Source organism: Coregonus clupeaformis, chromosome 19, assembly GCF_020615455.1.
Source record: "Coregonus clupeaformis isolate EN_2021a chromosome 19, ASM2061545v1, whole genome shotgun sequence".
Classification (NCBI taxonomy): domain Eukaryota; kingdom Metazoa; phylum Chordata; class Actinopteri; order Salmoniformes; family Salmonidae; genus Coregonus; species Coregonus clupeaformis.
Genome location: NC_059210.1, coordinates 12,557,377 through 12,583,622, shown reverse-complemented (window position 1 = coordinate 12,583,622; position 26,246 = coordinate 12,557,377). Strand labels below are relative to the sequence as shown.

At 43.8% G+C, this 26,246-nt stretch overlaps 2 protein-coding genes across 2 annotated transcripts in view; both read right to left on the bottom strand.

Annotated features, from left to right (window-relative positions):
- LOC121531662 (leucine-rich repeat and IQ domain-containing protein 1) overlaps positions 1 to 9,686 on the bottom strand; it is a 54,804-nt gene extending 45,118 nt beyond the window's left edge. Inside the window, exons 1-2 of the mRNA XM_041837023.2 lie at positions 9,222 to 9,686; positions 8,538 to 8,690 (exon numbers count right to left, since the gene is read on the bottom strand). Coding sequence (XP_041692957.1) covers positions 8,538 to 8,690; positions 9,222 to 9,443 — 375 coding nt within the window. The 5' untranslated portion in view covers positions 9,444 to 9,686. The remainder of the gene's footprint in view (positions 1 to 8,537; positions 8,691 to 9,221) is intronic.
- Positions 9,687 to 9,720: 34 nt separating this feature from the next.
- Positions 9,721 to 11,998, bottom strand: LOC121531485 (vicilin-like seed storage protein At2g18540). The gene is made up of 9 exons (XM_041836723.1): positions 11,913 to 11,998; positions 11,658 to 11,812; positions 11,369 to 11,471; positions 11,113 to 11,225; positions 10,910 to 11,018; positions 10,549 to 10,757; positions 10,390 to 10,467; positions 9,913 to 10,241; positions 9,721 to 9,757 (listed from the first exon to the last, which is right to left on the bottom strand). The coding sequence occupies exons 2-9, from the start codon at positions 11,784 to 11,786 to the stop codon at positions 9,721 to 9,723; spliced, it is 1,107 nt and encodes a 368-aa protein (XP_041692657.1). The 5' UTR covers positions 11,787 to 11,812; positions 11,913 to 11,998.
- Positions 11,999 to 26,246: the final 14,248 nt, after the last annotated feature.

Below are 26,246 nucleotides of genomic sequence, written 5' to 3'. Positions count from 1 at the left end.
CATTCAGAGGGTGAATGGGCAAGACAAAATATTTAAGTGACTTTGAACGGGGTATGGTAGTCGGTGCCACACCGGCGGTCACGAGTCATGAAGGCAGTCAAATCCCACGTGCCGATTTGGTCACGTAATTAGGCTTTTCCAAGCTCTGATGCTGCTGATGGTCATTAGTAGCCTACCAAACTTTCTAACTGCCTGGTACTCAGCACTCTATTGTCCCTCTAATCAATCTGACATCAATGCAAATGTAATCGAAAATCTAATCAAACACTTCGTAAGAGTCCATGAGCTCATGTTGCGCAACATTTCTATAGGCTATGCAATTGCATGAGAAAACAGAGTGATGGCCTCTATTAAAAAGAGGAGGATCCCATCAGCTTTCTATAGGCTAGGCCTATTATATTTATTTCTCAACTGTCTTAATATTAAGCACATTGCTTCTCTTTACAACAGGAGTATAGCCTACCTAGCTGGCATGAAAATGAACCACTGGAAAAGCGTCCTCCATTCGCTATGTAAGTGCATAGATGACATGTATTTTCCCCCTGCCCCTGTTTCGAGACAGGTGCATGATAATGGTCCATTCTAAATCAAAACAAATTTCACACATATATTATTTAGTATATGTAAAGACAAGATTAAATCAAGAATAGTCTGATGGGTGACAATATTAGCCTAGCACTTGTGAGTGATATATTATCACTTGTGAATAATGCCCAGCGTAAGGCAAGAAACAAAGCCTTTTTTTGTGACTTTTTCGAATCATAGTCACACACCTCATGTAGCCTAGCCCATAGGCATATATGTTTTAATAAGGTTTGTATTACAACTAAAGTGGCCAAATAACAGCACATTAATAAGCATATTAATCCGCTTTACAAGGGGTGTAGAGCCTAACTGGCATACATAAGCAGCGCGTGAGTTTCAAGTTTGGGGAAGATCATTTTCAACATAAAATGCACCTTTATAATAAAAGCATTACATGCATAATTTGCGGTCACTTTTGATAATGGTGTTTACCCACTAATGGAACATTCACGCTTATAGCCTACTGCCGTGTGCGCATTGCTGCGCTTATAATGTGAAGAAATAGCCTAAAAAGCTAAACGTTCTGATCTGTTGCGTCAGCCACATTGCGTAAACATATTTTTTTAATGCTAGTGGTTGTGTTAATTTGGGATCTATCGCATCCCACAACTGTCCCAGACAGAATAGGTCAACTTTTGTACTATGGGGGATAGTAGACTGACATAGGCTAGTGCTTTTGCTGTTTGTTTGGCTTACTCATCTTGTTGGCTGATGAAAAGTATGGACAGTTCTTCCAATATCTTCAATATGCACCTCGGAATTGGATAAGGACGTGCGCAGTTGCGTCCCCGAAGTGTCTGTCTTCACTTGTAGCCTGTGAGAAAGACCTGATCACGTGATGGAGAGCCATGTGAGTGAGAGGTGCTTCGGAGCCCAGCACTCAGGGAGAAGGACACAACGCAACACTCAGGGAGAAGGGAACAATGGTCACTGGCCGCAAAAGGCATGGATTTCTTTAAGGTGCATTACGGCCACAAACGGGACTCCGCCGGGAAATTTGAGGCATTATCAAGTGCTTGTCTGAATGAGAGACTGATGAAGTGTGTACAGCATGCGCAAAAAAACAAAGCAGAGCTCATGCCTTTCAATCAACTTTTTTCAAATCATCATTAGAGACGCATCATGCAGCCTTACAACGTATTAAAAATCGAAACATATAGCCCAATGTTTGTAGAACAACTAAAGTTACATAAATAACTCTAAATTAAGCATATAGGAGTAACTATTTCTTTGTTAACTGCTCCACACAGAATAGCTGCATGTGCGCACTCCCTCAAATCGTTTGGAGAAAATATCCTTTCTATTTATTCAGCTTTGTTCAATTGTATTCTTCATACTATAAAACAATGCCACGGAATTCTAACCAAATCTTGTCTGCTAAAGGAACTAGTGTAGCCCACAGCCATATGGCATCGCCAGATCAGGACCTAACACAAGGACAACTTAGAGTATGCTATTCTGTTCTTCTGAAATAAACTAAATTTTCTTCATATCATGTTTCTTTAGACCTGTCTAAAATAAATAATAATAAAGAAAAAGCCATATCTCAGACTGGCCAATATAAAGAAAAGATTAAGATGGGCAGTCTGAGATATAGCTTTTTCTTTGCAACTCTGCCTAGAAGGTCAGCATCCTGGAGTAGCCTCTTCACTGTTGACGTTGAGACTGTTGTTTTGCGGGTACTATTTAATGAAGCTGCCAGTTGAGGACCTGTGAGGCGCCTGTTTCTCAAACTAGACACTAATGTATTTGTCCTCTTGCTCAGTTGTGCACTGGGGCCTCACACTCCTCTTTCTATTCTGGTTAGAGCCAGTTTGCGCTGTTCTGTGAAGGGGGTAGTACACAGCATTGTACGAGATCTTCAGTTTCTTGGCAATTTCTCGCATTGAATGGCCTTAATTTCTCAGAACAAGATTAGACTGACGAGTTTCAGAAGAAGGTTCTTTGTTTCTGGCCATTTTGAGCCTGTAATCGAACCCACAATTGCTGATGCTCCAGATACTCAACTACTCTCAAGAAGACCAGTTTTATTGCTTCTTTAATCAGCACAACAGTTTTCAGCTGTGCTAACATAATTGCAAAAGGGTTTTCTAATGATCAATTAGCCTTTTAAAATGATAAACTTGGATTAGCAAACACAACGTGCCATTGGAACACAGGACTGATGGTTGCTGATAATGGGCCTCTGTACGCCTATGTAGATATTCCCATTAAAAATCAGCCGTTTCCAGCTACAATAGCCATTTACAACATTAACAATGTCTACACGGTATTTCTGATCAATTTGATGTTATTTTAATGGACCAAAAAATTGCTTTTCTTTTGAAAACAAGGACATTTCTAAGTGACCACAAACTTTTGAATGGTAGTGTGTATATATATATATACAGTGAGGGAAAAAAGTATTTGATCCCCTGCTGATTTTGTATGTTTGCTCACTGACAAAGAAATGATCAGTCTATAATTTTAATGGTAGGTTTATTTGAACAGTGAGAGACAGAATAACAACAAAAAAATCCATGAAAAACGCATGTCAAAAATGTTATAAATTGATTTGCATTTTAATGAGGGAAATAAGTATTTGACCCCCTCTCAATCAGAAAGATTTCTGGCTCCCAGGTATCTTTTATACAGGTAACGAGCTGAGATTATGAGCACACTCTTAAAGGGAGTGCTCCTAATCTCAGCTTGTTACCTGTATAAAAGACACCTGTCCACAGAAGCAATCAATCAATCAGATTCCAAACTCTCCACCATGGCCAAGACCAAATAGCTCTCCAAGGATGTCAGGGACAAGATTGTAGACCTACACAAGGCTGGAATGGGCTACAAGACCATCGCCAAGCAGCTTGGTGAGAAGGTGACAACAGTTGGTGCGATTATTCGCAAATGGAAGAAACAAAGGAACTGTCAATCTCCCTTGGCCTGGGGCTCCATGCAATATCTCACCTCGTGGAGTTGCAATGATCATGAGAACGGTGAGGAATCAGCCCAGAACTACACGGGAGGATCTTGTCAATGATCTCAAGGCAGCTGGGACCATTGTCACCAAGAAAACAATTGGTAACACACTACGCCGTGAAGGACTGAAATCCTGCAACGCCCGCAAGGTCCCCCTGCTCAAGAAAGCACATATACATGCCCGTCTGAAGTTTGCCAATGAACATCTGAATGATTCAGAGGAGAACTGGGTGAAAGTGTTGTGGTCAGATGAGACCAAAATTGAGCTCTTTGGCATCAACTCAACTCGCCGTGTTTGGAGGAGGAGGAATGCTGCCTATGACCCCAAGAACACCATCCCCACTGTCAAACATGGAGGTGGAAACATTATGCTTTGGGGGTGTTTTTCTGCTAACGGGACAGGACAACTTCACCGCATCAAAGGGACGATGGACGGGGCCATGTACCGTCAAATCTTGGGTGAGAACCTCCTTCCCTCAGCCAGGGCATTGAAAATGGGTCGTGGATGGGTATTCCAGAATGACAATGACCCAAAACACACGGCCAAGGCAACAAAGGAGTGACTCAAGAAGAAGCACATTAAGGTCCTGGAGTGGCCTAGCCAGTCTCCAGACCTTAATCCCATAGAAAATCTGTGGAGGGAGCTGAAAGTTCGAGTTGCCAAACGTCAGCCTCGAAACCTTAATGACTTGGAGAAGATCTGCAAAGAGGAGTGGGACAAAATCCCTCCTGAGATGTGTGTAAACCTGGTGGCCAACTACAAGAAAGTCTGACCTCTGTGATTGCCAACAAGGGTTTTGCCACCAAGTACTAAATCATGTTTTGCAGAGGGGTCAAATACTTATTTCCCTCATTAAAATGCTAATTTAATTTATAAAATTTTTTGACATGCGTTTTTCTGGATGCTTTTGTTGTTATTCTGTCTCTCACTGTTCAAATAAACCTACCATTAAAATTATAGACTGATCATGTCTTTGTCAGTGGGCAAACATACAAAATCAGCAGGGGATCAAATACTTAATTCCCTCACTGTATTGAAGTCGGAAGTTTACATACACCTTAGCCAAATACATTTAAACTCAGTTTTTCACAATTCCTGACATTTAATCCTAGTAAATATTCCCTGTCTTAGGTCAGTTAGGATCACCACTTTATTATTTTAACAATGTGAAATGTCAGAATAATAGTAGAGAGAATGATTTATTTCAGCTTTAATTTATTTCATCACATTCCCAGTGGGTCAGAAGTTGACATACACTCAATTAGTATTTGGTAGCATTGCCTTTAAATTGTTTAACTTGTGTCAAATGTTGTTTCGGGTAGTCTTCCACAAGCTTCCCACAATAAATTGGGTGAATTTTGGCCCATTCCTCCTGACAGAGCTGGTGTAACTGAGTCAGGTTTGTAGGCCTCCTTGCTCGCACACGCTTTTTCAGTTCTGCCCACACATTTTCTATAGGATTGAGGTCAGGGCTTTATGATGGCCATTCCAATACCTTGACTTTGTTGTCCTTAAGCCATTTTGCCACAACTTTGGAAGTATGCTTGGGGTCATTGTCCATTTGGAAGACCCATTTGCGACCAAGCTTTAACTTCCTGACTGATGTCTTGAGATGTTCCTTCAATATGTCCACATAATTTTCCTTCCTCATGATGCCAACTATTTTGTGAAGTGCACCAGTCCCTCCTGCAGCAAAGCACCCCCACGGCATGATGCTGCCACCCCGTGCTTCACGGTTGGGATGGTGTTCTTCGGCTTGCAAGCCACCCCCTTTTTCATCCAAACATAACGATGGTCATTATGGCCAAACAGTTCTATTTTTGTTTCATCAGACCAAAGGACATTTCTCCAAAAAGTATGATCTTTGTCCCCATGTGCAGTTGCAAACCGTAGTCTGGCTTTTTTATGGCGGTTTTGGAGCAGTGGCTTCTTCCTTGCTGGGCCCCCTTTCAGGTTATGTCGATATAGGACTCGTTTTACTGTGGATATAGATACTTTTGTACCCGTTTCCTCCAGCATCTTCACAAGGTCCTTTGCTGTTGTTCTGGGATTGATTTGCACTTTTCGCACCAAAGTATGTTCATCTCTAGGAGACAGAACGCGTCTCCTTCCTGAGCAGTATGACGGCTGCGTGGTCCCATGGTGTTTATACTTGCGTACTATTGTTTGTACAGATGAACGTGGTACCTTCAGGCATTTGGAAATTGCTCCCAAGGATGAACCAGAATTGTGGAGGTCTACAAAATCTTTTCTGAGGTCTTGGCTGATTTCTTTTGATCTTCCATTGCATTTACATTTTCGTCATTTAGCAGACGCTCTTATCCAGAGCGACTTACAAATTGGTGCATTCACCTTATGATAGCCAGTGGGACAACCACTTTACAATATATATATATATATATATATATATTTTTTTTTTTTTTGGGGGGTGGGGTAAGGGGGGCTAGAAGGATTACTTTATCCCAGGGTTCTTCAATTCCGGTCCTGGAGGGCCGAAACACCTCTGTTTTTCATCCTCTCCTTCTAATCAGGGGCTAATTCTAGGTGATTTTATGGTCTTTTTTGATCCCAAACTTCAGGTGAGTGCAATGAACTACCAGGTAGAAATAAACAGAAGTGTTTCGGCCCTGCAGGACCGGAATTGAAGAACCCTGCTTTATCCTATCCCAGGTATTCCTTAAAGAGGTGGGGTTTCAAGTGTCTCCGGAAGGTGGTGAGTGACTCTGCTGTCCTGATGTCACGCAAAGAGATGTCAATCAAAGAGGCACTGAGTTTGAAGGTAGCCTTGAAATACATCCACAGGTACACCTCCAATTGACTCAAATGATATAAATTAGCCTATCAGAAGCTTCTAAAGCAATGACATAATTTTCTTGAATTAAAAGTTGTTTAAAGGCACAGTCAACTTAGTGTATGTAAACTTTTGACCCACTGGAAATGTGATACAGTAAACTATAAGTGAAATAATCTGTCTGTAAACAATTGTTGGAAAAATTACTTGTGTCATGCACAAAGTAGATGTCCTAACCAACTTGCCAAAACTCTAGTTTGTTAAAAAGAAATTTGTGGAGTGGTTGAAAAACGAGTTTTAATGACTCCAACCTAAGTGTATGTAAACTTCCAACTTCAACTGTATATACAGTGGGTAGAACAAGTATTTGATACACTGCCGATTTTGCAGGTTTTCCTACTTACAAAGCATGTAGAGGTCTGTAATTTTTATCATAGGTATACTTCAACTGTGAGAGACGGAATCTAAAACAAAAATCCAGAAAATCACATTGTATGATTTTTAAGTAATTAATTTGCATTTTATTGCATGACATAAGTATTTGATACATCAGAAAAGCAGAACTTAATATTTGGTACAGAAATCTTTGTTTGCAATTACAGAGATCATACATTTCCTGTAGGTCTTGACCAGGTTTGCACACACTGTAGCAGGGATTTTGGCCCACTCCTCCATACAGACCTTCTCCAGATCCTTCACGTTTCGGGGCTGTCGCTGGGCAATACGGACTTTCAGCTCCCTCCAAAGATGTTCTATTGGGTTCAGGTCTGGAGACTGGCTAGGCCACTCCAGGACCTTGAGATGCTTCTTACAGAGCCACTCCTTAGTTGCCCTGGCTGTGTGTTTCGGGTCATTGTCATGCTGGAAGACCCAGCCACGACCCATCTTCAATGCTCTTACTGAGGGAAGGAGGTTGTTGGCCAAGATCTCGCGATACATGGCCCCATCCATCCTCCCCTCAATACGGTGCAGTCGTCCTGTCCCCTTTGCAGAAAAGCATCCCCAAAGAATGATGTTTCCACCTCCATGCTTCACGGTTGGGATGGTGTTCTTGGGGTTGTACTCATCCTTCTTCTTCCTCCAAACACGGCGAGTGGAGTTTAGACCAAAAAGCTCTATTTTTGTCTCATCAGACCACATTACCTTCTCCCATTCCTCCTCTGGATCATCCAGATGGTCATTGGCAAACTTCAGACGGGCCTGGACATGCGCTGGCTTGAGCAGCGGGACCTTGCGTGCGCTGCAGCATTTTAATCCATGACGGCGTAGTGTGTTACTAATGGTTTTCTTTGAGACTGTGGTCCCAGCTCTCTTCAGGTCATTGACCAGGTCCTGCCGTGTAGTTCTGGGCTGATCCCTCACCTTCCTCATGATCATTGATGCCCCACGAGGTGAGATCTTGCATAGAGCCCCTGACCGAGGGTGATTGACCGTCATCTTGAACTTCTTCCATTTTCTAATAATTGCGCCAACAGTTGTTGCCTTCTCACCAAGCTGCTTGCCTATTGTCCTGTAGCCCATCCCAGCCTTGTGCTGGTCTACAATTTTATCCCTGATGTCCTTACACAGCTCTCTGGTCTTGGCCATTGTGGAGAGGTTGGAGTCTGTTTGATTGAGTGTGTGGACAGGTGTCTTTTATACAGGTAACGAGTTCAAACAGGTGCAGTTAATACAGGTAATGAGTGGAGAACAGGAGTGCTTCTTAAAGAAAAACTAACAGGTCTGTGAGAGCCGGAATTCTTACTGGTTGGTAGGTGATCAAATACTTATGTCATGCAATAAAATGCAAATGAATTACTTAAAAATCATACAATGTGATTTTCTGGATTTTTGTTTTAGATTCCGTCTCTCACAGTTGAAGTATACCTATGATAAAAATTACAGACCTCTACATGCTTTGTAAGTAGGAAAACCTGCAAAATCGGCAGTGTATCAAATACTTGTTCTCCCCACTGTATGTGTGTGTGTATATATATATATATATATATATATATATATATACCCACAAGTATGCAGTGTATGGTTGTACTATATAGTAATGTATCAGTGTAAACAATTTCTGCCTTTCAGTGTCATTACCATGGTACTATTTGTTCATTTGTCAGGGACCATGTACAACATGCCATTGCACCAGATTTAGCTAGATAGCCAATTTTCATCTGTACACCTTATCCCGCATGTAAATGGTGGTGTATTTACCTGTACATCGATGTAGCGGAGCTCTGTGCATTTACTGAGGCCCTCCAGGGATGTAAGGCCACAGCGTCTCATGGTGAGGGTCTGCAGTCTGGGGCATTGGGACAACGTAGTGAGGCTGCAGCCAGGGATATCCTCCAGAACAACTGTGGTCACCTGCATTGGAAGGTAGAGCCCAGTCAGTGAAACTTTGCTTTTGGTTTTGTTATGGTTGGTTTGTTGGTTATTTGTATGTGTCTGATTGACTGTTTTGCAGACATGGGTCAAATACATCTAGGTCCAATACTTTCAAATATCCTACTTGTAATCCAGTATAATACTTTCAGTTTGCCTTGTACAATGTAAGGGTAAAAAAAAAGGTGACAACTCCAAGCTAAATCAAGCGCACCTAAAACATCACTTTTTTTTCCGGGAAGAACCTTTATGAAATAAAGCAGGGGTAAGCAACTAGATTCAAATCAATTCTGACCTTGATTACATTAAGACATGATCACGTCTATTTTTTTATTCCTGGGAATACTTGGGAACAGATTTCCTAACCTAAACACATTTTTTGCTTAATTCTAGGTGATTTTATGGTATTTTTTGATCCCAAACTTCAACAAAAAATCAAAAAAACACTCACGGGCCTGTTACCAACCCCTTAAATAAAGAGTTTAACATTGTAGATCGTATCATGCAGGTTACCTCCTGAAGGGAGTTCCAGGCCCCAGACTGAAGGAGTGTGTCTGGGCAGAGGGGGGGTAAACCGCTCCCCTCAGCAGCCCTCCTCGCCCCCCTCCTCCCCTGGGTCCGGACCCCCTGCTGCTGCTTCCTCTTGTTCTGCAGAGAGAGTTTGGACCAGGAAGTGCAGTCCCTCATCCAGGCCAGTCTCCTCTGCTCTGTCTGCTCTGGTAGAGATACACTCATCAGCTCAAAGGCAGACTCAGGGGCTGAGGCACTGGGGTCAATGGGGGAAGAGCTGGCAGTTGGGGAACATTCAGTGGTGGCTGATTTCTCCTCTCTGGCTTTTTCCTCCTTCACTATTCCTGTCTCCAGCTTTTGCAGGCTCTTTGGTTTCCTCTCGTCTGATTCAATCCTAATCTCTTCCTCCTCCTTCCTTTTCCTTTCATTCTCCTCATCCTCCTGTCTTTTTCTCCTCTCCTTCTTCCCTTCTTGCTTGTCTCTCTCCTCCCTAATCTGCTCCTCATGCTTTCTCCGCTCCTCCTTCCTTCTCTTCTCCTCTTCTTTCTTTATCTTCTCCTCTTCTTCATGCTTCTTTCTCTTCTCTTCTTCATGCATCTTTCTCTTCTCCTCCCCTTTTCTCCTCTCCTCCTCCTCCTGTCTCTCTCTCTCTATACGGACTCGCTCCTCTTCTTTGGCTCTCTCATACTCTAACCTCCTCCTCTTCAGCTCCTCCTCCTCCAACTCTCTCCTCCTTTTTTCCTTCTCCTGCTTCAGCCGCTGCTCCTCCTGTTCCCTCCTCCACCTTTCCTCCCTCTCCTTCCTCCTCCTCCTCCTCTCCTCCTCACACCTCCTTTGTTCCTCTCTTCTGCGGTGGAGCTCAGCCCTGGTCCACCGGCGTGCCAGAACGCCTCTGATGGCAGCCTGGATAGTGATGGCCGCCCTGCATCGAGACTGGTGGGTCTTCCTCCTCTCCTCCTCCTGCGCCTTCTCAAAGGCCCTCCTCTCCTCCTCTATCTGTCTCTGGAGGCTGCTGATCAGCTCCTGGTTAGTGTGGGAGAATGGAGGGGAGAAGTTAAACCAAAAGAAAAAGATGAGCCCCTTCTGAAAACACTTCTGACCTAGCCCTCTCCATAGCCAGTGTTTCAGTGGTTGCACATCAACAAAAAATGTTTTATTGAATCTGGCCCACCTGCTGTTTGAGCAACTCTTGTTGAAGCTTCTCTTCTGCCTCTCTTTCTCTCATCTCCTCGATGCCTGTAGGCTGATGCTACAGACAGACAGTCAGTCTTAGTTACTGATAAACATAGAAACGGGAAATGGGAGAAAGGGATGATGTGAACTATCTCACCACATTGCCCTCTTCTATTCGCCTCAGCTCCTCCTCGAAGTCTCTCTGTCGGCGTTTCCTCCACTCCTCCTTTTCTCTCTTCTCATTCTGCTCCTTCTTTCGCTCCACAATTCTCCTCTCATCCTCCTCTTTCAACTTACGCTCCAACGTTTTCAGTTCCAGACTGAGTTGCTTTTCAGACCACAAATATGCATCACATTCAATATCATCTGTGTCAAAGAGAAAGACACAAGTCACAGCTCCATTAGTTTGAAGAATATCACCTTTTTATATTTTCTTTATAGGGCTGGACTCAATGAGGCAAGGGTGACATCTAGTGGGCATATGTATCACACACGCACACAGAAGTCTCTACACATACCCTCACTGTTGTGTGGCACGCTGTCTGTAATGTCACCGTCAGATACAGTGTGAGGACAGGCCTCGTTGGGGATAGTGTTCAACTCCTCATCCTCCATCTCGGACATGACCTAAATCAATCAAACATATTTAGTCTACGTCCCAGCACAAATTACATAACACTAGGACTTTAGTGCACACAAGCCTTTATTAAACTACACTCACTCGTTCTTTTAACGTCACTGGGTCCTCGTGTAGGCCTAAGTCAGAGGCCAGTTCCATTAAAAGGTCTTCAGAACGACTTGAAATGATGGAATACACCTCAGCCGCTCCGGAATCTGAAAACAGACAATGTACAAAGACACAACAATAGTATGGCATCATGTAGCCAGCAGCTAGCCTGACTGATGAATAAATGATCCATGCATTTTCTATATTTCTGTCTGTAGCCTATGCATTATCCAGAGGTCCTCGTTCCTACCATCATCTTGAACATCCTCAAGGATGAGCTTTTCAAACTGATTTGCTCTGTTCTTGGAGGCTTCAAAATATTTGAGCATTGATTCTGGGATTTTTTCTGAAGCCTGGGGGTATTGAAAGGTGCAACTTTAGGTTTGCATGCATTTGCAACCAGTAGACATTCATTGGCAAGAAGTATAAAAACATTGTGCAAACAGTAGGCTAACGTTAGATTATGGAGATTATTAGGCCTACACACTTCTACGTACACAAACTCTCACTTTCAGTTGGCTAATAATAAATCAACTCACATCATCTTCATCAACATCATCTTCATCAGCAGATGAGTAAAAGTCTTCCTGATAAGAATGATCTAATTCAATCTCATCAGAGGAGTTGATTATGCTCAGTTTGCTCAGGTCTTCTTGACTGGCATCCATGGTCTAGCAGCGTCATGAAACAAACACTGCACGAAAACACGGAAAAGAGATATAACCAAGACAACATTCAACTTTTTACATTTTCTTCTCAGGAAATGTTGCTGTTTTAAGTAAGAGGTAATTTACCTGTGTCTGTTTGTGTTTTCAACACTTTGCTAACCAGTTTTCTAAGCGGGAACGTCAAATCATTCGATCCGTGTCTTAATGGAACTGTGGTCGCTATGGAAACCGAGGAGAACACTACGGAACACCACTCAGAACAAACGTAACCCTGCAGGATGTTGCCTTGCCATTTGGCAACATACCATTTCTCTACATTTAATTTACAGATAAAAATGGGAAACTTTAGTTACCAGTGTCTTTGTTTTATTGTTAGGCTACGTCAAATCATAGACTTGTAACTTGGACTCAAATGAAAAGAGTACATACATAATAGCTTTTTGAAGAAGGGGGGCATTGATACTTCAGGTAAGTTACATGACATGCAACTATTTTCTGTGACTCTCTTCTAAGTGCACGGCCCCCTCTCTCTCTCGCTCTCTCTCTCTCTCGCTCTCTCTCTCTCTCGCTCTCTCTCTCTCGCTCTCTCTCTCTCGCTCTCTCTCTCTCGCTCTCTCTCTCTCTCGCTCTTTCTCCCCAAAGTTGAAGGTACAGTCGGGGTAAACAACACAGACAGCAACCTTCTGTACAACAACGACTGTACAACAATGACATTTCTGATGACAAAGGAACGGAACCTTTCCCACATGGAAAGTGCAGCGCTTGTAGTCCGTCTCTCTGAGGAGATTCCAGAGCGGCCCACACAGGTTTTCCCACACCCATTCCCAGGGGCTCTCAGAACTTCAGAACTTTACAACTTCCGCCACCTTGTTCTGTGTTTCACTGGAGAACATTGTGTCCTCACCTTTTTGTGTTCGGACTCAGAAGTCATTGAGTGTTCTCTCATGACTTGCCAGAATTCGAGGACAACACCAATGGCTACATTTCCCCAGATGCACCTATTCATGTTCCCTCGAAAGACCAACATCAAATTCCGTAGATTCCCCCCCAAAAACACAACGTGATCTATACACTGAGTGTACAAAACATTAAGAACAACTTCCTAATATTGAGTTGCACCCCCCCTTTTGCCCTCCGAACAGCCTCAATTTGTTGGGGCATGGACTCTACAAGGTGTCGAAAGTGTTCCACAGGGATGTTGGCCCATGTTGACTCCAATGCTTCCCACAGTTGTGTGAAGTTGGCTGGATGTCCTTTGGGTGGTGGACCATTCTTGATACACACGGGAAACTGTTGAGTGTGAAAAACCCAACAGTGTTGCAGTTCTTGAAACAAACTGTTGCGCCTGGCACCTACTACCAGACCCGGTTCAAAGGCACTTAAATCTTTTGTCTGGCCCATTCACCCTCTGAATGGCACACATACACAATCCATGTCTCAATTGTCTCAAGGCTTAACAATCCTTCTTTAACCTGTCTCCTCCCCTTCATCTACACTGATTGAAGTGGACTTAATAAGTGACATCAATAAGGGATCATAGCTTTCACCTGGATTCACCTGGTCAGTCTAGGTCATGGAAAGAACAGGTGTTCATAATGTTTTGTATACTCAGTGTATGTACATATGTAGTCTGAAAGGCCAATAAACAGTGACACTGCCAAACGTGTCTGTATGTGTCTGTGTATACGTGCTTTACAAAGGTCATTACAGGTCACGGCACCACTCCTTTAACAGGGAGGGTTTTCAGCGGGGCCCCTGTTGTTGAAGTCAAACTGCCTGCCCCTCTGTTCCATCAGGTCCCCCTAAGAAGCATTGACCAAGTTCAATTGCTCAAAAAGGCCCCATCAGCAAGCCTTGTCCACTCTGATTAGGCCCCGGCGGCGTGCAGCCCTTTGTCAGTAGGCAAGGTGTCCCGGGGCTTTTGTCCGGGAGCACAGAACCCAGACAGCAACCAGACAGGCCCAAGCTGCAGATTTACACAACAGATTACAGCAGTCAATGGCGGCTCCGGCCCAAATGGAGTGCCGGTTTGGATAGTTTGGATAGCCACCGTGTGTTTACTCTGTCAAGGGTTTTCTGTTACTGGACTGTAGCTATTATCTGGGCCTCTGGGTCCTGGCTGGGCGCTTCAAGCCTATCGCTTCTGTCTGGGGCTGTGAGGAGAGGGGGCTGCTGGAAGAAATAAAAAACGTGACAACGAAGTTCCCGTGTATCTCTGGTGCTTCTCATACTGTAAATTAGATTAGACATAGTGTGCAACAAATAAAAACTGTATTGTGTTCAATGTTGTCTCGCAATACCTAGCGATGTATTGTGTTTGTTGTATAATAGGTAGGTTGCTTAGAGGTTAGAGAGGTGGACCTGTATAGCCAGAGTGTTGCCGGTTTGAATTCCAGTCAAGGCACTGCAACAATAGGGGACTGAACTTGCAACTGGAGGGCAGCTGGTTTTAGATCTCCTACACTTGTGCCTTTGAGCAAGGAATTTAACATCAAACGACAGTAGCTGTAAGGGTGCTGCAGTGTACTGAGGCTGACCCTGTGCTCCTCTGGAAAATGAGGACGATAAGAGGCTTCTGAAAGTTACTTGCGGGTAATGGTTGTTTATAGATATTACACTCTAGAAAAAAGGGTTCCAAAAGGGTTCTTCGGCTGTCCCCATAGGAGAACCCTTTTTGGTTCCAGGTAGAACCCTTTTGGGTTCTGTGTAGAACTCTCTGTGGAAAGGGTTCTACATGGAACCCAAAAGAGGGGACAGCCGAAGAACCCTTTTAGGTTCTAGATAGCACCTTTTTTTTAAAGAGTGTAGACTCACGTGAGGGGAAAATAATTAATCAAGATAATCCCTGACGAAAGGCACTGACGTAAATTTGAAGCATAATCACTTTAAGTTGCATTCTTGCGCTAAGCGGCAGTCACATTTGATTCACGCCCAACAGAATCCACTTCTGGTTCACCTCCCTTCTGAGCCTCGAAATGAGCCCCACCCAAATTTCTACGATTCACCTACTGTAAATCTTCAAGGTTAAAGATCAGATATGAGATTATCGTTATTATCCATCGATAAAGGGATAGTAATAACTGTGGGTTGTAAGTGAGACATTCCTGCAAGGGGAGATTTGGATTGGCTTTCAAAGTTATGATTATGGTGCCAGTATGACCTTACTATTTCAAAGCTGCTTCTGATTACTATGGGATTATATGTAATCAGAAATTCCCTACTAATGAGTGTGAGGTTAGAATGGGCCTCTAGGAAGCTGCATGGTTTCATTGAGGAAATATAATGTGCTGGTGGTCAGAACTACTGTATGTACACTGTTATGATGAAGGGCCTATCTTACAGTTCAAAGAAAGTGTTACCGAATGTTCGCCAATGCATTGGCGCCATACAGTAGATTTCAGCCGTTCAAATACAGTAGATTTCATTGGCAGTCGGTGACGTTTAAGATGAGGGAGGACAATTTTTTTTTTTTGTGAGCATTGCCTTATTTCTATTACAGCATATTGGATGATTGTCATTCATATTCCATTCACCCAGCTCAATGTAACATCAATAGGTTGATACTCAAATGTTCCCTATACCCATCATGAGGTTGCTACAACCTAGTCTATGAATAAAAGTTTACAACGTAGGTACACAGCGCAAGATAATTTTTAGTAATCAAGGTGACAGACAGTGACAAATTCAATACCGCCTTGCACACTCTTGCCGGTATCTAGCTGATCTATGGTGTAGTCATTAGTCCAACAGTTGCAAACGAGAGTTTCTATTGGACAAATTCAGGTATGTTTATCCCCGTTTCGTTCCGTTTGCCTCTGTTTAAGAAACGTTTTTCAACAGAATCAGCAGAATGAATACACCCCTGATCACACGCAAACACAGTTTACCTTCATAGCAGCCACATACAAACAGCATGATCACTTTGCTCATTCCTTCTCGCATCTACTCATTCTCCTCCTCTCTCACCTTTTCCCTTCGCTTGTGGACTTTAGTGCACAACACATCAGTGTGATTAGGTGACAAAACCTTTCCAAGCCAAACCTTCATATTTTAACTGCTAAGGGACCGATCAAAATTTACTGGGGGGAGGGGTGGTCCAAAATGGGGAATGGTTGTCAAACTTTTATTTTTGCTTTGGAGAGGGTTGTGTGGGTTTTTGTTGGGCACAGGGGAGGGTTGTGTGGGTTTTTATTGGGCACAGAGGAGGGTTGTGTGGTTTTTATTGGGTATAGGGGAGGGTTGTGTGTTTTTATTGGGCACAGGGGAGGGTTGTGTGTTTTTATTGGGCACAGGGGAGGGTTGTGTGTTTTTATTGGGCACAGGGGAGGGTTGTGTGTTTTTATTGGGCACAGGGGAGGGTAGTGTGTGTTTTTATTGGGCACAGGGGAGGGTTGTGTGGTTTTATTGGGCACAGGGGAGGGTTGTGTGTTTTTATTGGGCACAGGGGAGGGTTGTGTGGTTTTATTGGGCACAGGGGGAGGGTTGTGTGGTTTTTATTGGGCACAGGGGAGGGTTGTGTGTTTTTATTGGGCACAGGGGAGGGTTGTGTGGTTTTATTGGGCACAGGGGAGGGTTGTGTGGTTTTTATTGGGCACAGGGGAGGGTTGTGTGTTTTTATTGGGCACAGGGGAGGGTTGTGTGGTTTTTATTGGGCACAGGGGAGGGTTGTGTGGTTTTATTGGGTACAGGGGAGGGTTGTGTGGTTTTATTGGGTACAGGGGAGGGTTGTGTGGTTTTATTGGGTACAGGGGAGGGTTGTGTGGTTTTATTGGGTACAGGGGAGGGTTGTGTGGTTTTATTGGGTACAGGGGAGGGTAGTGTGTTTTTATTGGGCACTGGGGAGGGTTGTGTGGTTTTCCTGGTTTACATTCACTCTTCTGCTGGTATTTTCCCTATAAACAATTGCTTGACTTACTTTTGATATTACCCTAATAAGGTTTAGAAATGTTTGTGAAGGTTTGGTATGGTGTGGCTATTATTAAGCTTTAGCTACTGCAGGCCTATGATATGAAGGCAGTGCACCCCGGCGCTCCAATTGACTCCGACAGTTGAACTTGAGGTGAGGAAAACTGTTTCAGGCCTACCAGAGTTACTCCTATAATCTAACAATATAATGCTTATCTTTATACAAAATAGTCTGATCGAAAATTCACGAATTAGCCTCCTTCTGTACGTCTATATCTGTATAGCAGACGCAGTAGCCATCTGACATAAAGAAATACATGCATCCCACTGCTGGCTTGCCTTTCAAGCTAAGCAGGGTTGGTCCTGGTCTGTCCCTGGATGGGAGACCAGATGCTGCTGGAAGTGGTGTTGGAGGGCCAGTAGGAGACACTCTTTCCTTTGGTCTATATATACAGTATATCCCAATGCCCCAAGGCAGTGATTGGGGACATTGCCCTGTGTAAGGTGCTGTCTTTCAGATGGGATGTTAAACGGGTGTCCTGACTCTCTGTGGTCACTAAAGATCCCATGGCACTTATTACATTTACATTTTAGTCATTTAGCAGACGCTCTTATCCAGAGCGACTTACAGGAGCAATTAGGGTTAAGTGCCTTGCTCAAGGGCACATTTACGTCATTTAGCAGACGCTCTTATCCAGAGCGACTACAAATTGGTGCATTCACCCTATAGCCAGTGGGATAACCACTTTACAATTATACTTTTTTTTTTTTGGGGGTAGAAGGATTACTTTATCCTATCCCAGGTGTTCCTTAAAGAGGTGGGGTTTCAAATGTCTCCGGAAGGTGGTGAGTGACTCCGCTGTCCTGGCGTCGTGAGGGAGCTTGTTCCACCATTGGGGTGCCAGAGCAGCGAACAGCTTTGACTGGGCTGAGCGGGAACTATGCTTCCGCAGAGGAAGGGAGCCAGCAGGCCAGAGGTGGATGAACGCAATGCCCTCGCCTGGGTGTAGGGACTGATCAGAGCCTGAAGGTACGGAGGTGCCGTTCCCCTCACTGCTCCATAGGCAAGCACCATGGTCTTGTAACGGATGCGAGCTTCAACTGGAAGCCAGTGGAGTGTGCGGAGGAGGGGGGTGACGTGAGAGAACTTGGGAAGGTTGAACACCAGACGGGCTGCGGCATTCTGGATGAGTTGTAGGGGTTTAATGGCACAGGCAGGGAGCCCAGCCAACAGCGAGTTGCAGTAATCCAGACGGGAGATGACAAGTGCCTGGATTAGGACCTGTGCCGCTTCCTGTGTAAGGCAGGGTCGTACTCTCCGAATGTTGTAGAGCATGAACCTGCAGGATCGGGTCACCGCCTTGATGTTGGCGGAGAACGACAGGGTGTTGTCCAGGGTCACGCCAAGGCTCTTCGCACTCTGGGAGGAGGACACAACGGAGTTGTCAACCGTGATGGCGAGATCATGGAACGGGCAGTCCTTCCCCGGGAGGAAGAGCAGCTCCGTCTTGCCAGGGTTCAGCTTGAGGTGGTGATCCGTCATCCATACTGATATGTCGGCCAGACATGCAGAGATGCGATTCGCCACCTGGTTATCAGAAGGGGGAAAGGAGAAGATTAGTTGTGTATCGTCAGCGTAGCAATGATAGGAGAGGCCATGTGAGGATATGACAGAGCCAAGTGACTTGGTGTATAGGGAGAAAAGGAGAGGGCCTAGAACTGAGCCCTGGGGGACACCAGTGGTGAGAGCACGTGGTGCGGAGACAGCTTCTCGCCACGCCACTTGGTAGGAGCGACCGGTCAGGTAGGACGCAATCCAGGAGTGAGCCGCGCCGGAGATGTCCAGCTCGGAGAGGGTGGAGAGGAGGATCTGATGGTTCACTGTATCAAAGGCAGCAGACAGGTCTAGAAGGACAAGAGCAGAGGAGAGAGAGTTAGCTTTAGCAGTGCGGAGAGCCTCCGTGACACAGAGAAGAGCAGTCTCAGTTGAACTTATCATAAGAGTAGGGGTGTTAACCCCAGTGTCCTGGCTAAATTCCCAATCTGGCCACTTAATCTTCCCCAGCTTCCAATTGGCTCATTCATCCCCCCTGTAACTATTCCCCAGGTTGTTTCTGTAAATGAGAATGTGTTCTCAGTCAATTTACCTGGTAAAATAAGGGTAAAATAAAAGTAAATAAAAGCAGGCCACCGGCATATCTCCTTCTGGGATTAGGCCTAAGCTTATTTTCCTTGATATGTATATTTATGAAAATGTGAATATCATACAGTGGACACCTAAGCCTATAGGCCTATGCATGCAATGCCCTGATAAATGTAGTGCTCAAATCTCTGACAGCTGAACCATGAGGTGGACAATTATTGTTTGAGGAAAGTAGCCTAAAAACCAATAAAAAAATGGACTATAAAGTTTTGCATATGCTACACATCGAAACACAAGGAATAGTGTTTTTGTAATTTGTTATAGGCTGTTAAGGTCACGTAAATGTGGCTCATTTGGCCAATATCCCTTGTTTATTGATGGTGCTGGCTCCACCAGGTCAGATCTGAATGCATATACAGTGCTTTCGGAAAGTATTCAGACCCCTTGACTTTTTCCACATTGGTTACATTACAGCCTTATTCAAAAAAATATATATATTTCTTTTTTTTTCTCAGCAATCTACACACAATACCCCATAATGACAAAGTGAAAACAGGTTTTTTGAAATGTTTCCAAATGTATTAAAAAAACTTTTTAAAAAACTTGAATACCTTAATTACATAAGTATTCAGATGCATCCCGTTTCCATTGATCAGCCTTGAGATGTTTCTACAACTTGATTGGAGTCCACCTGTGGTAAATTCAGTTGATTGGACATGATTTGGAAAGGCACACACCTGTCTATATAAGGTCACACAGTTGACAGTGCATGTCAGAGCAAAAACCAAGCCATGAGGTCGACGGAATTGTCCGTAGAGCTCCGAGACAGGATTGTGTCGAGGCACATTTTTTTATTTTTTTTATTTCACCTTTATTTAACCAGGTAAGCCAGTTGAGAACAAGTTCTCATTTACAACTGCGACCTGGCCAAGATAAAGCAAAGCAGTGCGATAAAAACAACAACATCTATTAACAGTGTGTGCAAATGTAGTAAATTATGGAGGTAAGGCAATAAATAGGCCATACTGCAAAATAATTACAATTTAGTATTAACACTGGAGTGATAGATGTGCAGAAGATGATGTGCAAATAGAGATACTGGGGTGCAAATGAGCAAAATAAATAACAATGTAAATAACAATATTGGGATGAGGTAGTTGGGTGGGCTAATTACAGATGGGCTGTGTACAGGTGCAGTGATCGGTAAGCTGCTATGACAACTGATGCTTAAAGTTAGTGAGGGAGATAAGTGTCTCCAGCTTCAGAGATGTTTGCAGTTCATTCCAGTCATTTGCAGCAGAGAACTGGAAGGAATGGCGGACAAAGGAGGTGTTGGCTTTGGGGATGACCAGTGAGATATACCTGCTGGAACGCATACTACGGGTGGGTGTTGCTATGGTGACCAATGATCTAAGATAAGGCGGGGATTGGCCTAGAAGTGATTTATAGATGACCTGGAGCCAGTGGGTTTGGCGACGAATATGTAGTGAGGGCCAGCCAACAAGAGCGTACAGGTCACAATGGGGCTTTGGTGACAAAACGGATGGCACTGTGATAGACTACATCCAATTTGCTGAGTTGAGTGTTGGAAGCTATTTTGTAAATGACATCGCCGAAGGTGTTGGCCTCAAACTTCCGTGGCCTCCAACTGCTCATAAACGCTAGTAAAACTAAATGCATGCCCTTCAATCGAACATGCTTGCACCCGCCCGCCCGACTAGAATCACTACTCTCGGCGGGTCTGACTTAGAATATGTGGACAACTACAAATACCTAGATGTCTGGTTAGACCGTAAACTCTCCTTCCAGACTCACATTAAGTATCTCCAATCCAAAGTTAAATCTAGAATCGGCTTCCTATTTCGCAACAAAGCCTCCTTCACTCATGCTCCTAAACATGCCCTTGTTGGCATTGAAGCTAGTTTGGAGGTTTGTTAACAAAGTGTCCAATGAAGGGCCAGATGTATACAAAATGGTGTCGTCTGCATATAGGTGGATCTGAGAGTCACCAGCAGCAAGAGCAACATCATTGATATAAACAGAGAATAGAGTCGGCCCGAGAATTGAACCCTGTGGCACCACCATAGAGACTGCCAGAGGTCCAGACAACAGGCCCTCTGATTTGACACATTGAACTCTATCTGAGAAGTAGTTGGTGAACCAGGCGAGACAGTCATTTGAGAAACCAAGGCCATTTAGTCTGCCAATAAGAATGCGGTGATTGACAGAGTCAAAAGCCTTGGCCAGGTCGATGAAGACGGCTGCACAGTACTGTCTTTTATCAATCACGGTTATTATATCGTTTAGGACCTTGAGCGTGGCTGAGGTGCACCCATGACCAGCTCGGAAACCGGATTGCATAGCGGAGAAGGTACGGTGGGATTCGAAATGGTCGGTCATCTGTTTGTTAAGTAGGCTTTCAAATACTTTCGAAAGGCAGGGCAGGATGGATATAAGTCTGTAACAGTTTGGATCTAGAGTGTCACCCACTTTGAAGAGGGGGATGACCGCGGCAGCTTTCCAATCTCTGGGGATCTCAGACGATACGAAAGAGAGGTTGAACAGGCTAGTAATAGGGGTTGCAACAATTTCGGCGGCTCATTTTAGAAAGAAAGGGTCCAGATTGTCTAGCCCAGCTGATTTGTAGGGGTCCAGATTAAGCAGCTCTTTCAGGACATCAGCTATCTGAATTTGGGTGAAGGAGAAGCGGGGGGGCATGGGCAAGTTGCAGCGGAGGGTACAGAGCTGGTGGCCGGGGTAGCCAGGTGGAATGCATGGCCAGCCATAGCAAAATACTTATTGAAATTCTCGATTATCGTAGATTTATCGGTGGTGACAGTGTTTCCTAGCCTCAGTGCAGTGGGTAGGTGGGAGGAGGTGCTCTTATTCTCCATGGACTTTACAATGTCCTAAAACTTTTTGGAGTTAGTGCTACAGGATGCAAATTTCTGTTTGAAAAAGCTAGCCTTTGCTTTCCTAACTGCTTGTGTATATTGGTTCCTGACTTCCCTGAAAAGTTGCATATCGCGGGGGCTGTTCGATGCTAATGCAGTATGCCACAGGATGTTTTTGTGCTGGTCAAGGGCAGTCAACTCTGGGGTCAACCAGGGGCTATATCTGTTCTTAGTTCTGAATTTTTTGAATGGGGCATGCTTATTTAAGATGGAGAGGAAAGCGCTTTTGAAGAACATCCAGGCATCCTCTACTGACGGAATGAGGTCAATATCCATCCAGGATACCCAGGCCAGGTCAATTAGAAAGGCCTGCTTGCTGAAGTGTTTTAGGGAGCGTTTGACAGTGATGAGGGGTGGTCGTTTGACCACGGACCCATTACGGACGCAGGCAATGAGGCAGTGATCGCTGAGATCCTGGTTGAAGACAGCGGAGGTGTATTTAGAGGGTAAATTAGTCAGGATGATATCTATGAAACCACCAAGACTCTTCCTAGAGCTGGCCGCCCGAACAAACTGAGCAATCGGGGGAGAAGGGCCTTGGTCAGGGAGGTGACCAAGAACCCGATGGTCACTCTGACAGAGCTCTAGAGTTCTTCTGTGGAGATGGAAGAACCTTCCAGAAGGACAACCATCTCTGCAGCACTCCACCAATCAGGCCTTTATGGTAGAGTGACCAGACGGAAGCCACTCCTCAGTAAAAGGAACATGACAGCCCGCTTGGAGTTTGCCAAAAGGCAACTAAAGACTCTCAGACCATGAGAAACAAGATTATTTGGTCTGATGAAACCAAGATTGAACTCTTTGGCCTGAATACCAAGCGTCACGTCCGGAGGAAACCTGCACCATCCCTAGAGTGAAGTATGGTGGTGGCAGCATCATGCTGTGGGGATGTTTTTCAGTGGCAGGTACTGGGAGACTAGTCAGGATCGAGGCAAAGATGAAAAGAGCAAAGTACAGAGAGCTCCTTGATGAAAACCTGCTCCAGAGCGCTCAGGACCTCAGACTGGGGCGAAGGTTCACCTTCCAACAGGACAACGACCCTAAGCACACAGCCAAGACAACGCAGGAGAGGCTTCGGGACAAGTCTCTGAATGTCCTTGAGTGGCCCAGCCAGAGCCCGGACTTGAACCCAATCGAACATCTCTGGAGAGACCAGAAAATAGCTGTAATCGCTGCCAAAGGTGCATCAACAATGTACTGAGTAAAGGGTCTGAATACTTATGTAAATTTGATATTTCCGCTTTTTATTTGTAATAAATTAGCAAAAATGTATAAAAACCTGTTTTTGCTTTGTCATTATGGGGTATGGTGTGTAGATTGATGAGGGAAAAAAACGATTTAATCAATTTTAGATAAGGCTGTAACCTAACAAAATGTGGAAAAAGTCAAGGGGTCTAAATACTTTCCGAAGGCACTGTAGATGTCCTGTAATTTTTTTAAATGTCTGGTAAATTAAAATCTTCCATATCATGTTGTCCGGTGCCAATTGTTTTTATGAAGATTTTAGAATATTCACATTAAAATCTGTCACCAATTGGATGGAAGTCTAGCTAGTGCGCTAGTCCAGTGTCACTTTGATTATGCCTGCACATCATGGTTCACCATCAGCCCCAAACATCTAAAGATTAAGCTACTAGCCAAACAAGCTTGTAAGAATTGTACTTAAACTCCCCCTCATACTCATCTGGAGGTTGAGATTTTTTTGACTATCTCTGTAATGTGTCTATCTATATATATGTATATGTATTTATGTAAAAAAAAAATAGGGACCACAATAGAAATAAGTCCCCAACTTTACTGTGCAATCCCAGTCACTTTTAAAAATCTTTGTGTATATATGTATTTTTTAAACTGACAAATAAAATCAATCAATCACTCCAATCTGTGCAGTGGCCAATTGATGAATGGAAAGAGACATCTGTTACAAAATACCAAAAAGTTTAATGACATTCAGAGATTGTCAAACCAAGCCTTCTATACTAGGTAAGCCTACAAGGTAGGGAGGGATGTATGTTCTGTTTGTCCAGATTGACAGTCTATTTATTGTGCTGTTGAAAACCCAAACCATGATATTGAAGTGCCCGAAGTCAGTATGCTTTGTTTATTGGTTGTGTGGTGCATTGGCACAGAAACCTGTTGGTGGAAAATTCATTGCATACATTTTATAGAATTATAAATATGGCATCAAAATGTTGAAAATCTGATTTGCCCCTAGCTGATCATTGTCTGCAGCCAGCTCTGGTTGCAGTGTAATGAAACAGGCAGGGAGAGTGAGCTTGTCTGTGGTGGTCGGCAAACCCCCAACCTTCTGGCCCTTAGCCCTGCGTGGCATCGACTGTGCCAAAAAAGCATGCTGAAGTGGCAAAGTCGATATCCACGTTTATAAACACAGGGTCGCTACAGCTATTGTTATTTGTGGTCATATAAAAAATGTTGAGCTAATTCTATGAGAAGGAGGATGTTCCATTTATTTAACTGTACAAGGGGAGGGTCATGTGAAAATATTTTGAACGTTGGGGAAGGGGGTGCATTTTTTAAAATGACACCTTGAGTTGGACCAGCCCCTCCCCCCGAGTAAATGTATATCTGTCCCTAACCAATACACACAGCCTACATCCTTGTCACCATATTATCTAACGTCATTGTCAACATAGCTAATAGAACTAACGCATTAGTAAATCTGACACGATCATGCAGTACAGTGTACAGTCAGCAAGCAGTTTAGCAGTTACACCGGGCCCCAGTGGCAATACATTAATAAAACCAAAAGCTTACCTTGACTTGAAAGAGTTCCAGTTTTGGATAGCCATAGCCAGCTAGCTAACATAGCATCCCTCTCTCCAGGAGTTTGAGTAGGCTAAACTAGCTAGCTAAGTGAGTGAAAGTAAAAAAAATACTATGAAATATAGAGTCTCCTTCATTTTTGAAGAAATGTATTTGTTCAAAACTGTTCAACTATTGTCTTTCTCTTTGAGTCAACTACTCACATTTTATGCACTGCAGTGCTAGCTAGCTGTAGTTTATGCTTTCATAACTATATTAATTCTCTGATCCGTTGATTGGGTGGAGAAAATGTCAGTTCATGCTGCAAGAGCTCTGATAGGTTGGCGGACTTCCTCCGGAAGTTGTCATAATTACGGTGTAAGTCTATGGAAGGGGGTGAGAACCATGAGCCTCCTAGGTTTTCTATTAAAGTCAATGTACCCTGAGGATGGCAACTAGCTGTCCTCTGGCTACACCATGGTGCTACCTACCCTACAGAGTGCTGTTGAAGCTACTGTAGACCTTTATTGCAAATCAGTGTGTTTTCATTAATTATTTGGTGACGTGAATATGTTTAGTACAGTTTAATCAAAAGATTATAGTTTAATGTTTCACTATTTTAATTATGAAATTCATTGATGGTCCTCCCCTTCCTCCTCTGAGGAGCCTCCATTGGTAGATTTCAGCCCTTCAAAATCAGTGAAGATGATGGCTTGACCGTCTGTCCGAATATTCAGCTAATTTCACAGTGCATCTTTAAACAGTATGGACATCCTCTCCATTAACAATACTCCCTTCAGCTGTAGCAGATCAGTCTGGCTCTCTGCTTCCAGGAGCTGTCTGAATCCCTCAAATAATCCCAGGCAGGCTCTGGGTCTGTACACCCTGGATCCCATGACTTGGATGAGCCCCGTGACACAGGACAGTTCCCAGTGAAAGAAGGCTTTAAGTCCAACACTGTAATTAATCCTCTCTTTGTCAAAGCATCCCTCTAAAAAAACTTAAGATGACCAGCTAGTCCATTCTTAAATCCCCCACATTAGTTCCATTATCTTTTTTGAAATCAACTGTATAGGCCAGGGGTTAAGGGGATGGGTTTAAAGAAAATGGAGCAGTGTGTGAGAGAGCACGAGAAATATGCTTTGTCCTGATGGTTTGTGTTTGCTGTGCCAGTGGATGTCATTAATAGAGGCTCTAGACTATAGTCACGTGATTGAACTGTGATGCACAGAGATCGTGAGGAGAGGGGATTTAAAGGCATGGGACTACTTTATACAGGGTTGACTCATTGATAACAATCCCATTTGCAAAGACCTGTTCAAGTCTGATGTATATCAGAATGAGGATCTACACACAGTTTGGATGCTATTTAACAGTTTCAGCAAGTGATCAAATAAAATTGAATCACCACAATGGCAGTCATTCTACACATGTTTTAATCTCTGGCAATCCTATTCATATGCCACCAGGTGAATAAAACTAAATGTAAATCACACCAATGTAGAACTTCAATTCTGGTCTTAAAGTTATCAGGCCATTGTACATACTGTACTTCCATTTCTGACTGGGGTAATTAAATACCTTTGGACAAGCGCTTGAAAGGTAAAACCTGTCTATACACCTGTTGTTGGAAGTCGATCAGCATTGGTTATAAAAGTTCAAATCAAAGTTTATTGCAGGTCTTCCCCAATGCCG

Bases quoted from the DNA above. Each gene is read 5' to 3' on its own strand.
- LOC121531485 (XM_041836723.1), bottom strand. From the start codon at position 11,786: ATGGATGCCAGTCAAGAAGACCTGAGCAAACTGAGCATAATCAACTCC. The intron at 11,019-11,112 runs GTGAGTGTAGTT...TGATTGATTTAG, and splicing joins CAGTGACGTTAAAAGAACGA to GTCATGTCCGAGATGGAGGA. The intron at 10,242-10,389 runs GTGGGCCAGATT...CACACTAACCAG, and splicing joins AAGAGTTGCTCAAACAGCAG to GAGCTGATCAGCAGCCTCCA.